The sequence below is a fragment of the Neomonachus schauinslandi genome, chromosome 5 (assembly GCF_002201575.2).
Source record: "Neomonachus schauinslandi chromosome 5, ASM220157v2, whole genome shotgun sequence".
Classification (NCBI taxonomy): Eukaryota; Metazoa; Chordata; class Mammalia; order Carnivora; family Phocidae; genus Neomonachus; species Neomonachus schauinslandi.
The window spans coordinates 37,344,956-37,359,328 of record NC_058407.1 but is presented as its reverse complement, the minus strand read 5'-3'; the positions used below and the strand labels follow the sequence as shown (position 1 = coordinate 37,359,328).

Below are 14,373 nucleotides of genomic sequence, written 5' to 3'. Positions count from 1 at the left end.
TTTATTTATTTATTTGAGACAGAGAGAATGAGAAACAGAGAGCACAAGAGGGAAGAGGGCAGAGGGAGAAGCAGACCCCCTGCTGAGCAGGGAGCCTGATGCGGGACTCGATCCCGGGACTCCAGGATCATGACCTGAGCCGAAGGCAGTCGCTTAACCAACTGAGCCACCCAGGCGCCCTCAAATAAATAAATAAAATCTTTAAAAAAAAAAGAAAAGAAGGAACCCTCATGCACTACTGGTGGCAACATGAATTGGTGCAGCCACTGTGGAAAACAGTAAGGAAGTTTCTCAAAAAATTAAAAACAGACTTACCATATAACCCACTAATTCTACTACTGGGTATTTACTCAAAAAAATAAAAAATAAAAACACGAATCCAAAAAGATATATGTACCCTTTGTTTATTGTAGCATTATTTACAATAGCAAAATAGACGAATGAATAAAGAAGATGTGGTATAGGGGCACCTAGTGGCTCAGTCAGTTAAACACCTGACTCTTGATTACTGCTCGGGTGATGATCTCAAGGTCATGAGATCAAGCCCTGTGCCAGGCTCCATGCTGGGCATGGAGCCAGCTTAGGATTCTCTCTCTCCCTATCCCCTCTGACCCTCTCTACCCCCTGACCCTCCCCCCCCTCCACGCTCTAAAGAAAAAAAAAAGATGTGATACACACACACACACACAATGGGATGAATAAAGAAGATGCGATATATATATACACTAACACACACACACACACAATGGGATACAACTTAGGCATAAAAAAAGAATGAGATCTTCCCATTAGCAACAACACGGATGAACCTACAGGGTATGATGCTAAGTGAAATAAGTCAGGCAGAGAAAGACAAATACCATATGATTTCATTCATATGTGGAATTTAAGGAACAAATGAACAAAGAAAGAAAAAAAAAGACACAAAAAGCAGACTCTTAAATACAGAGAACAAACTGGTGGTTGCCAGAGAGTAGGCGGGTAGCAGGGAGGGGTGAAATAGATAAAGGAGATCAAGACTGAGGAGCATTGAGTAATGTATAAAATTGTTGAGTCATTATATTATACATCTGAAACTAATATAACACTATATATTAATTATATTTCAATAAAAAACGGTTCCCACTGTAAACCATATCCAAGAGTGGGCTCCAGATATATAATTGTTTTTAAATCTCCCTAAGTAATTATATGTTTAGTTGAGGTTAAGAACCACAGATCAGTATTATCCTGGTACTTTACTAATTACTGTATCCAATTTAGTCATCAAACCTGAAAAATTGTCTGGCATAAAGAGGGAAAGAATTTAAAGTAATAAAATAATCAAATGACTGGTGAAATGATTATAATAAAAGATATGATAATAGGTCTAAGAAATTAGTATTCTTTATCCTAGTATCAACTAATTATTTAAAATATATTTAATGTTTTAAATGGAAAGGCAACTATTTCTTATTTTTGAAAAATGGGAAGAGGGGCGCCTGGGTGGCTCAGTCATTAAGTATCTGCCTTCAGCTCAGGTCATGATCCCAGGGTCCTGGGATCGAGCCCCACATCGGGCTCCCTGCTGAGCGGGAAAGCCTGCTTCTCTCTCTCCCACTTCCCCTGCTTGTGTTCCCTCTCTCACTGCATCTTTCTCTGTCAAATAAATAAAATCTTAAAAAAAAAAAAGAATTGAAAGATGGAAAGAAATAAACCTCTATAACAGAGTTGGCCAAATATTGCCCTACTTGGTAATTTCTAGAGCAGATGATTTCTTATAGTTACTTCCCCATTAATGACTTTATTAATCAACATTGAGATTTGCAAAGTCATTATGACACAGTAAATACCTAAAATTTTATTTGATTAAAATACCTAGCTGATGAGCCTTCACTTGTCAGTTCTTTAGTTTAATGTGATTAATCGTGTTTCATTAATAAGTATAAAATATATTTATTATTTTCTCAGACATTCTAGACCATTTTTAATTTCCACCAAATTTGAAAGCAAGAATATTTTAATCTGAGGAATATCTGTTACTCTGAAGTTCTAATATTCTCATAATCTTTAAACTAGAATACAATTCATTCACTCCATCTGGTGTATGTGGCTTGATAGAAATATTCTTCATTTTGTAGTGTCTTGAATCTAGATGAAACATGAGGAATTTCTATTCAATAGTCCCATGACTGATATTAATAACACTCAGAATGTAAGAAGTAGCTTTTTCCCATATTATGATATGATTCATCTATAAAATTCTTAAATGACCTAAATAGTTAGAAGATATAAGGAGATAAGTGTATAGTGCGCATTTTTTGTTTTTTGTTTTTCATTTTGCTTATAACTGAAAATCTTGAATTCTTTCTTTGTTTAGCTATAGAATAAAGAAGTAACATTGGAGAGGATCTTTTTTCTTCCAGGAAGAATCACTCAGCCCCCTCCTTTTAGATATGTAAATATAAGGCAAATAGGCACCCCTGCCCTAGAAGAAGAAAAAAAATTTTTTTCTTAAAGATTTTATTTATTTATTTGACAGAGAGAGACACAGCAAAGAGGGAACACAAGCAGGGGGAGAGGGAGAGGAAGAAGCAGGTTTCCCGCCAAGCAGGGAGCCTGATGTGGGGCTCGATCCCAGGACCTCAGGATCATGACCTGAGCCGAAGGCAGACGCTTAATGACTGAGCCACCCAGGCACCCCTAGAAGAAGAAAATTTAATGAAACCTTGACAAACTGTCTCTTCCAGTGTCTCTTGATATGAGAGGATAGCAGAAGGGTAATTTGCATAATTACCAGGAAACCTCAGGAGAGAAAGGACAAACAAGACTGCTTTCCTTTCAGTTTTGAAGTTCAGTGTTATTCTCAATTATCCTACAAACTAAGACAATTGACTGGATCAGAAAGGTTTCTAAGAACTCATGAGAAGAACCTACCACGTAGGAAGTGGGAGTATGCACAGGGACCCGAGTCCAATGCCCAATATCAGGCATGGTTCTAGCTCCATGTGTAGCTGAGTCTGGAAGACCTTCCTGGCTCAGTCATCTTGATAAATTTGGGAACCTAGGTGTGAAACTAAGCCTCAAAGTGGTGTCACTTGAAGAAGGAGGAATCCTCCCTGAAGGAGCACACTGCCATGGGATGTCACTACTGCTGGTGGAACTTCAAACCAGGCCAATGACTTGGTATGGAATGATGTCGTTTAGCCTGTATGTCGTTGGGCTATTGCAATGGTATATGGATAGCATTTGATTTTGAGGGGCCACCTGTTTTTAAAAGTGATACTTTGAAAACTCAAAAGAGGCAGTGGCAATTAAAAAAAAATGGTTGCTCACTGTTACCTTATGACATTTTCCAGTTCTTTTTCACAAAATGTTAAAAACAAACAAACAAAAACCAAACCAAAACAAAACAAACTGGTGCTTTTGACCTGGTTAAGTTTTGGCGGTTCTTGGATAATTCAGGCAGAGCAAGAATGGTCCTAAGAGAGTGCTACCAGACTTTATATAAAGTCAAGTATGCCACTTTGACCCATGCTACTCTATAGTGTATTGAGGTCTTGAACATTGTATTGAACATTGAAGTCTTGGGCAATACATAAGAAGTAAAGAAATAAAATCATGCTATGTTGAAAATAGACTGTAGAGGGTGCATTGGAGAAGCAGAGAGAGTGGCCAGGAAATAATTACAATAACCCAGGAGAGAGATGGTTGATAGTCGTTCAGAGTGTAGTGATTAAATGGAGAGGTAAGAAGTGGTCAGATCCTAGATATATTTTGAAGGTAGGGCAAATCTAATTTCTTTACAATTTGATATGGGGTGTGAGACATAGGGAGGACTTGAAGATAACTTGATATTCTTCACCTTGAGCAACCATTATCTGAGATGGGGAAGATGCAGACAATTTGTTTGGGTCTAGGAGATACAAGAGGTAAGTTTTTGACATTTTAAATGTGCAATATCTTTTAGATGTACAAGTGGAGATGTTCAATAGGCTGTTGGGTAAATGTGTTTGGTTGTACAGACTGAAGCAGAAGTAAAGGTTTGTAAATCATTAGCTTATGGATACTAGTTAAGACTATGAGACTGATGGCAATCATTGAGAGAAGAAATGGAAGACTGCGACCTGGGTTACTCCAACATTAAGAAGTCAGGAAGAAGGGGTGTCTGGGTGGCTAAGTCTGTTAAGCATCTGCCTTTGGTTCAGGTCATGATCCCAGGGTCCTGGGATCGAGTCCCACATTGGGCTTCCTGCTCGGTGTGGAGCCTGCTTCTCCCTCACCCTTTGCCTGCCACTCCCCCTGCTTGTGCTCTCTCTGTCAAATAAATAAATACATAAAATCTTTAAAAAAAAAAGAAGTCAGGAAGAAGAATATGGTCCATGAAAGGAAGGAGACTGAGACAGAGCCACTGGTGAAGTAAGAGAAAAACAGAGTGTGGTTTCCTATAATGTAAGTAAATTAAAAAAGGGGGTGGGAATCAAGGAGGAAAGAGTGATCTACTAAGGCATTAACTACAACAAAGGTTGAGAATTGGCCATTGTATTTACCAACATAAAATTTACCAATATAAAATTACCAAGTGATGATGGTAACAGGAGGGTTTCTGTGGAGTGGTGGGACAAAGACCTTATTGGAATAGATTTATAAAAACTGCAAAGAAAGCAACTGGGGAAAGTGAGTAGACAACCTCTTTGAAGAGCTTTGTGGCAAAAGGGAGCCAAAAATAGAGCAATAGCTGATGGTAGAAGTAAGGTCAAGAGAGAATTTTTTTTCTTTTAGTTGGAAGAATTTTGTATGTTATAGGAATGGGATAAAGAAAAAAAAATGATGACAAGGACAGCACAATAAGAATGGCTGGGGGAGTATAACTGACTAGATGATTGCTGGAGACATCAACACAGGAGACAACAAAGTTGTCTTTGTCTAAGGTTTACTTTTGAATTTTTTTTAAAAGATTTTATTTATTTATTCGACAGAGAGAGACACAGTGAGAGAGGGAACACAAGCAGGGGGAGTGGGAGGAGGGGAAGCAGGCTTCCTGCTGAGCAGGGAGTCGGATGCGGGGCTCGATCCCAGGACCCTGGGATCATGACCTGAGCCGAAGGCAGACGCTTAACGACCGAGCCACCCAGGCGCCCCTAGTTTTGAATTTTTTAAAGACTTATGCTCAGTCTAATAAGCCCTTTCATCCTCTTAGACACATGGACAATTTAAGACTTTGCTTAAAGCAAATACTCTTATATTTTGAAATCCATGAAATCAGGTAGTTGATATGCTGCCTTTCTTCACCCATGTTCACTTTTAATATTTGTATACTTATACTATATGTCGGCTCCTCCTGTTTACAAGCTGTGGGACTTTGAGTCAGTAACCTTTGCTCTACAAACCTCACAGGGTTATTACAGGGATCAAATAAAACAACTGTGTAAAAGCACTTTGGGAAAGCTGTAAAGGGCTTCATACCAGTTATTTATCTTGTTCATATTGGTGTGTAGCCTTTGTTAATAAGATCTCCACACAGGCTTGAAGAAGGATTTGCCTATCTTTAAAAGGCCAGAGCCAGCATTAAGGAATATTCTTCAGAATACTCATCCTGGCATATGGAGTTTCCCTGCAGATAAAGGGGATTTCTGGTCATACAAGTTTAGGAAAAGCTGAATACTGCTCCTCTTGGAGCTTGACAATATTAAGAAAAAAATCTAGGGGCACCTGCGTGGCTCAGTCGTTAAGCGTCTGCCTTCGGCTCAGGTCATGATCCCAGGGTCCTGGGATCGAGCCCCGCATCAGGCTCCCTGCTCCACGGGAAGCCTGCTTCTCCCTCTCCCACTCCCCCTGCTTGTGTTCCCTCTCTGGCTGTCTTTCTCTCTGTCAAATAAATAAAAGCTTAAAAAAAAAAAAGAAAAAAAAATCTAATGAATACTACAGTTAAGCTGTTAGTTCAAAAATGTATAGCACAACATTTCCTAATATTCTTGTCCTAGGAATTCTCTTTCTGGGGGAGTAGATTCTGTAAAACACACATTAAATTCCTGGCAAACTAGTGCTTCATGAGAAATGATAAGATGGATAAACTCTACAAAAGTGAAAAATAAAAGTAGGTCAATTGCAGAGCATCTAAATAATAGCCTTAAAAATTTTCCTGGATTCACTCAGCAGATCAGACGAAACAATACACAGGGAAGGAAAAGTATTTGTTCTTTTCTACATCACTTTAAGGGAGCAAATACTTGGTATAAAATAAACACTCAAATTATGCCAATAGGATGGAGATAAATGAACACATTTTCTGTCAAATTCTGTGAATCAGTCTTTTAAAGTCTGAAGATATCCTACTTCAGCAAAGGTGTGTTCTTTCTTCTGCCCTCATATCTGGGCTGATAATATAAATGATACTGAATCTGCTCTCAAAGACAGGCAAGTCAATTCCCCTTTCTCTTCCCATCTAGTAAGGCCATAGTTAAAGCATAAAAACCCAGGCACTGCATTCAGAGAGACATTTATTTTGAGGTTAATGAGTTCCCACACAACATTAGAAGATTTTTATTTCTTATTTTCACCACTGCATATAGAAGATGCCTGACTTTTGGTCACAAGCTTTTTCTTCAACTCAGCTCCTATAAAACTGATATGGTATAACTTCATGTGCATATGAATGAAGCATGGGGCATCCTAAACTTGCCTCTTCTGGGCCCTTTCAAAGACAGTCATAGACCTCTAAGCCACTCCAGCCATATGTGTCAAGGGCTATACTTAGACCTTCTCTTTCCTGAGAGGCATGCCACCCCTAAGATGGCGAATTCATAAATCCCATCCCTTTGCTTGGTTTCATTGCTTGAAAATTCAAATGAAGAATAAAAGAGAAGTATACACAGTTCCTATGAGGAATTAGATTACAATATATGGGATCAATGCACAGAAGAAAATATTCTGTTAGGGCTATTCAGATGTAAACAAATCCAAATGATAATTATCTTTGATACAGAGAAGAAATCGGGCCTTAATCAATAATGCATAAAATAAGCCACCATTGACAAAGACTAAATTTCTGGAAGAACAGTTGCTGGCAGTAGTTGACATGTAGTGAGGAAGGCATATAAAAATGGCCAAAATGCAGTGAATACACTGAAGACATCCCCATGGGTAACTACTTTCAACTAGAACTTAGCAGAGGACTCTAAAAGAATGGCATTTGTGCCAAATAATGTTTATTAGTATTTTTAAATAGATATATGATATATTCATAAGCCAAACACTTAAGTAGAGCTATCAGCTTTGTGTGAGATTATGCAGAATCTTCATATTATGACATTTCAAATTAGACCATAATAGTGTGATGAAATAAAATCCTTTTGTCATCATTGAGGATCATTTTGCTCATATATTAACTTTTCCTAAGTGCCCATATTTGTCATTGGTGTTTCATTTAGAATACAGCATTGTATTGCTAGAAATCCATAAAACCCTTAATTTTGGTAAAAGCACATGCCATATTTCATTTTTTATAACATTTCAGCTCAATGTCCTTCATGACCAAAGTTCTACAAAGCAAACATTACACACTTAGTTCCTAGATTTTCTGAACTGAGGATTATTCTTGCCACTGATTCTTCATTTTGTTTTGTGAATTTTTTGGCCATAATTTTTCTGCCTATCTGAACTAAGGAACTGAAAAAATGTGAATAAAAATCCATTTCTGATTTTGTATTTATTCAGCTTTTACATTTACATATTACTGTTGCTTAAGTTGTTATGTTACATTTTAATTTAAGAACAGTCATGAACTAATGTCAGATTCTAAGAGAAGAGAATAACAAGAACAACAGTTTTGAAAAGTGAACAAGTAGCTTTGTTCATTCAGAGCACCTAGGTTCAAAGTGAGGATGACAAGCGAAGGAAGCTTGAGGGGGGAGCAGAGAGCCACCAGCCTAGAAAGGGCCTCACATGTCAAAAGGTGCCTCACACTTTGTATGGTCACTGACAAATCAGCCAACTCCTTCACCCTTAGTTCTGTGAAGAACTAAAGTAATGTTTCAGTCACTGATGAATAAGAAATATCAAAATGTACTGCACATGGTAAAACGTAACTATTGCTTTGTGAGACTTCTGTTTCAGCTTTACACATACATGCAAACAGATGTAATACAAATATTGCTGAGTAAAAGGTTGAAATTAAATTGTATTTCTTACAGTGGGTAGCAGACAGGTAGGTACCCAGTATCTGGGGGGGGGGGGGTTGTCCAGGCCAAAACAATGAAGAGAGGTCCATATACCATAAATCTAAATATTTAATGATTATAAATCAAGCCAGCAAACTGTCAAGTAAAAATATAACCTATTACATCCCTTGAAAAGATACTTCACATTGACTTTTAGACCAGATTCTAAATAATAATTCTCATTCTCCTTGAAGTTCTACGGCAGGACTTAGCCAGCTATGGCCCCTGGACTGTAGTCTGCTCCCCTTCTCTTCCTAGTCTCAGCTCCTTCCAGAATACTGAACTGGTTTTGCCTGAATAGATACCTCAGCCAGCACCTTCAAACTTTGTGGAACCCCAGCAAACAGACATCCCTTGGCCACACTCCTTCAGTCTAGGAATGGGTGCATTAGAGTGCAGATAGACTACAGACATTGCTCCTGGGAAGAAGTCAATAAAGGCCCTGGAGGCAGGTGAAGGTCTGTCTGATCAGAGTGTCTGGGCTTCTAGGTACCCGGCAGAGGGTCAAGAAGGGGTGGTGGTGTGGCTCACAGGTATGCAGTTTCCCCTGGTCTCCTGAACTTCTCATCCAGTAGAAGGGCAAGAGGGCCACAGCAAGGCCCACCAAATCACAGCCCTCTCTTGCCTAGGTTTAAGAGTCATACTTGCCGTGATCAAAAATTTGGAATGCCATGGCCTTAGAGGATCTGTTCAGAGTAAAAAAAAAAAACAAAACAAAACAGTAATAACTGGGAGAAGTTGTGGGAAAAAAAAATTAAAAGCACACTCTTGAAGAGAATGAAATAATCAATTCTAAAAAACAAATGACTATATATAATAATAAAAGAAGAAAAGATCAGAAAAACTAAGATTGGCTTAGAATGAATTTTTTAAAAAATCAACAGTAACACCTATAGAAATCATCCAGGCATGTGAGAAGGGATATGAGGGCATAATATTGTCTGGAGGTGAGAAGACCAGGGTTGTGGTCCTGCTCTGGACAAATAAGTCATTTAATTGTTCTAAGTCTCAATTTCATTATCAGTAAAATTAAGAAAAGAAACATCTCTATCAACTTCAGAAGTCTGATGTGTGAAAAAATGACGGATATAAAATTGCAGTGCAAATGATTTTTTTTAAAAGATATCTAATCAAGATGCTCCCAAGTTAACACACTTCTATATCTTCCCATTGTTTTGAGAATAAAATTAGACTCCTTACCACAGCCTACGAGAACTTACATGATCTGATCCTGTTCACTACTCCATCCTGTCTCCTGCTGCCCTCTCCCCTGACCACTAGGCTTCAGTGACCCTGTCATCCTTCCTTCCCAAGAAGGTGCCAGAGAAGCTGTTTCCCACCCTTGGTGCATTTGCACTTAGTGTTTCCTTTGCCTCAAAAATTCTTAAGTTCTTCCATGTGGTTGAATCCGTGTCCTCTTTCAGGTTTCACCTCCTAAAAAAGCCCTTCCTTGCCATGTCTATTTAACATACTTCACACCTGCCCCTTGATCACATTCACTCCCTCTTATATGCACTTATTGCCTGTGCCTTCATCTGCCTTGTTCATTACTACCTCCCAAACACCTAGACCAGGACCTATATCCTAGCACCTTCAATAAGGTTGCCACTAAATATTTATTGAAAAATGCATAACCATGAATACATAGTACTAATAAATATAACCATCACTATTTATTGCTTGTAATCAAGTTTTGTTATTTATAGTCAGTGTCTCTACTCTTTACAACAAAGCTGTAAGTTGGGTATGACTATTTACTGGTAACTGATACTCAGATCAATGTTAAAGTGTAAGGTCACCCAGCTAGTAACTGGCAGAGACAGAATTTGAATCCAGGTGTCCTGACATCAAACAAATCACTATTCCATGCTGCCTCTCTGACACCTCCCATCACAATTAATTGATCTCTCCTTTAAACTCCAATATCATTTTTGACACTACTTATTTATCATGTTTTACAATATTAATTGAGGCATGCTGATTTTTCACTCTAGTTTCTCAGCAAATTTATTACAGAGACAATGTCTTCTGAATCTCCACCTGTGTCTAACATCCCACTTGTCCACATCACTTAGCAAATATTTGCAGCTGCAAAAAATAATTGGAAGTACAGAATATATGAGTCAGGAGCATTATTATTTCCTTTACAAGAGCAGTGTGTTTATTGCAAAAATTTCATAAATTAATTCACCTCTTGAAATTAATAGGAAGAAAGGTATTGAGCCCAGTTCTGAACTTTTAATGAGGTGAAATTTAGTGTCCTGAAAATTTTTATTATCTGATGAGTATTTATGTTCTTCTAGAACAACTGATTAAATCTATGTCCCACAGAAACATTTAAACTAGTTTCAGTTAAGCTTACTTTTTCTTTTAATTTTTTGTTTTTAAAATGTTGATAATAATTACACAGCTTTTCTATGAGTAATAAGGCCCGTTTCAGAGTGTGCTTTTTTGAGACTATTTTTATCAACTATTTTGTCAACAGAATTCTCAAGCCACCAACATAAAACATCTGTTGGCTAATAACCCACCCTGACTATGTAATTTAAGTAGCTTTACTACCCTAAGCAAAGGGTAATCCTTGTGACTAGGATTTACAAGTCACTTTCTGGCAGTTCCATAGTATCTAACAATAGTTTTGTGTATTTCTCTCCAACCACCACTTTGCAATTTATGCATTAATACTACAGTCATACTTCACTGATAATCTTCATTGCATAGACACTCCCAAATATAATATTTCTTTTTGTTGGGATATCCTTTTAAACAATTCTCAATAAAAAATTAAGTGGTAGGATTTAAATTACAATCCTATAACACTTGTTATTCAATGGTATTGAAATACTTTAAATAATTATGCAACACAGAATAATTTTGAAAAGTAAAGATGCTTTATAATATGTATGTGTGTAAGATAGGAGTATTTATATAAGGATGATAAATATAATGATTAGGATATCATTTCATATTCTATCCATAAATGTCAGCACTTAGAATATTGTGGGGATCTGATATACAGCATGGTGACTCTTATCAGCAGTATTGTATTATATACTTGAAAGTTGCCGAGTATGAATCTAAAATATTCTTAGCACATGTGCACACATACACACAAAAGGTAATTAGGTGAAGTAATCAATGTGTTAATTAACCTTACTGTGGTAATTTCTTCACAATATAGACATATGCTAAATCATCATGTGATATACCTTAAACTTAACAATGTTATATGTCAATTATATCTCAATAAAACTGGAAAAAAAGAAATGGCAGGCAAAGAAGTGTGACATGAATGAATAAATAAATACATGAAAATAAAACTGATGGTAGCCAGAGGTAAGGGGATTGGGAAATGGATGAAATAGATGAAGAAGATTAAGAGGTACAATCTTCCAGTTATAAAATCAATAAGATGCGGAGATGTGATATAAAACATAGGGAATATAGTCAGTAATATTGTATAAATTTTGTATGGAGACAGATGGTCACTATACTTATCATGGCGATCATTTTGTAAGGTATAGAAATATCATCAAATCACTGTGTTGTACACCTGAAACTAATGTAACATTGTATATCAATTATACCTCAATAAAGAAAAAACAAAAACCCCTCAAACTTTCAAAATACTTTCCTGACTGACATCTCAGGAGTAATACGAATTGAAACAGGTCACTTATTTTAAATTAGAAAAAAATACATATGCATGATATATATTTTAGGTTTACACTCAGAGGATAGGGGCATGCTATTTTAAACAATACTAGTGTATCATTATTTCAAAGCATTTGGAAATCACTCTTCTTACAATTCTGGGAAATTGGAAAAAAAAAGAATACCAATAATTACAATGTTTAAAAATCTTTAGTTACATCCATAAGGAAGAGTAAGTTAGCAATGGCACGGAATTTCTCTTCTATACTGTCTGAAATGCCTTCTCCAAGAACTAAAAGGCAAAGAAAGTTAGAGACAAGTACTTTACATCACCAGCTACTCAGAATCCTTAGACTCTGTGGAGTCCAATAGAGACAAACATCTATTATACGTAGGTCCTCATCCTGATACTAGAACCAGTTTCTGAAAGTTAATCTGACATGAATTGTCTTACATTCTAGAATGCCTGGACATTTAGGGGTTATATGTTAAAAGAAACAACATTTGAAAAAAAAAATATGTGCGTGAGTACTCTCTTCTCTCCTGAAAGTACTAGACGAACACTTCAAATATCAAATGGTTTGTTGGGGATTCGACAAGATCTCAAGTTCTTTCTGCCTTTCAAATACATATTTCTTTAATTCTTATCTGGATTAGCATAAATACAGCATTGTTAAAAAAACACACAATATTTTGTAGACTTCTAAGAAAAAGACTTCATGACCACAAAGTCCATTATTATACCCAAACAAGTCTGATTCTATAATTCTCTGAGAAAAGGTATAGCACTGTATTACTGATGACATAATTAAAATGAAACAGTAATAGAAAATTACATATTAGTTTCCTAAACTGAGTTTTGAGTGCAAACAGCTTATTCTAAAGAGCTCAGTGGTTTGTTTACTGAATTAATGTCACTTTACTTATCTGAAGGGATGAGAAATAATTTTATTCAAATTTGCAATACAGCTCATGAAAACTAGCTGTCAGACTGTAGTTTATTTTTAATACTCAGCTTGAGATTTCTATAAAATACATGGATAAAGGCTAAAACAGTGAAACCTTAAATTAAGAGCTATTTGCCTCTCAGCTACCAGAATTGATGACAGTCTCAGGAAATTAGTCTGGTTGACTTGGCCTCCTTTGCTTTCATACTTGAAGGAGGAAACATAAGAAGCCCCTCCAGTTGTTTCAACTGGAAAAGTAAGGAAGTGTTCAGTTTATTTTCAGGTAAGAAGTCTGGTGCTATTGCTTCATGGTCCAGTCACTTGCTTCTTGATCTCTATGTTCTAAAACCTCTTGACATTGACAATGACACCAATTTAGCTACCTAATTCATGCAGTCTTGATGCTTAAAGAGTTCAACCATCTGAAGATGTAACTGGTCATGGCAAATATCTCTGCAGATTGTCTAAGCCTCGGGAACAAGGTATGCAAAGTCTATGTCATCTTTATCTGATTCCAGACCTACCAGCAACTGACCTTCCTTTTGTGCTGGAAACAAATGGTTTAGCCCAGAAAAGGGCCGAACAGACTGCTGGTGTTCTTAGCCTGGGTAGAAGACCCAACCAAAGGAAAATCATTCCTTCTAAAAACCAGTAAAAGTCCCAAGACTTCAGATATCCTTTTATGAAATTTCTCATTAACAGGAGTACTGTTAGGACCTTCTTAAACACATGGAAAATAGCAAACCAAACAGGAGATTACCAAAAATTTTTTGCAGTGATAAGCCACAGATGAGTTGCCAATTGTACATAATACCATTTATAAATCAAAATTATTGTTATTATACTTAAAAAGTCCTGGATATATACTATAGATATACCTATCTGTGCAAATATACTTATTCAATTAGATATATAATTGAATTATTTCAGAGGATCAAGTTAACAGCAAGTATTGAGAAATTCAAATATATATCTATGCATACGCACACACATATTATTTTTAAGAAAATCAAATTAAAAGCAATAAATGAAAAGTCATCATGAACTTTTGACCAACAAATCAAAAAATAATAAAGAATGGTTATCACATGGACTTCATATTTCATATTTTGTCAAATGATATAGCAAATGAATATTTCCATGTAGGGCCATGTCGTATGTGTCATACCTTTTCATGGACTTTCTGACCAGGTTCCATCCCTTCAAGATGTTCTGATTCTGTGGACCCCTCACTTGATGCCATTTTTCTTTGTATATGAACATTTTGTTCACGCAAGGCAACAATCTGCAAAATAAAAGCACTATGCCTTAAAAATCTAAACTAGAGCATAAAGTATAGAAAAATTGAATTTACTCAAATGTGGTTAAGAACTAATGAATACAAACAAATAATCAGAAAATAAACATTAATATGACTCATGTTATTACTTAAAAATATTTTTAACATTTAGGTTAGCATTTTGAATAATAATTACATGAATATGAAATTTACTGAAGAAAATATTCTCTAGTTAAAAATGTATCTATATAGTTGGAAATGTGTCTAAATTAATGCCATAATCCATGTGTTATTA

The 14,373-nt window shown here is 36.3% G+C and overlaps 1 protein-coding gene across 7 annotated transcripts in view; it reads right to left on the bottom strand.

Moving 5' to 3' along the window:
- PPFIA2 (PTPRF interacting protein alpha 2) overlaps positions 1-14,373 on the bottom strand; it is a 466,996-nt gene that overhangs the window by 128,263 nt on the left and 324,360 nt on the right. For all 7 annotated transcript variants that reach the window (XM_044914754.1, XM_021689861.1, XM_044914752.1 and 4 more), the window contains one exon: positions 13,968-14,084. In XM_044914754.1, the coding sequence (XP_044770689.1) occupies positions 13,968-14,084 (117 nt within the window). The remainder of the gene's footprint in view (positions 1-13,967; positions 14,085-14,373) is intronic.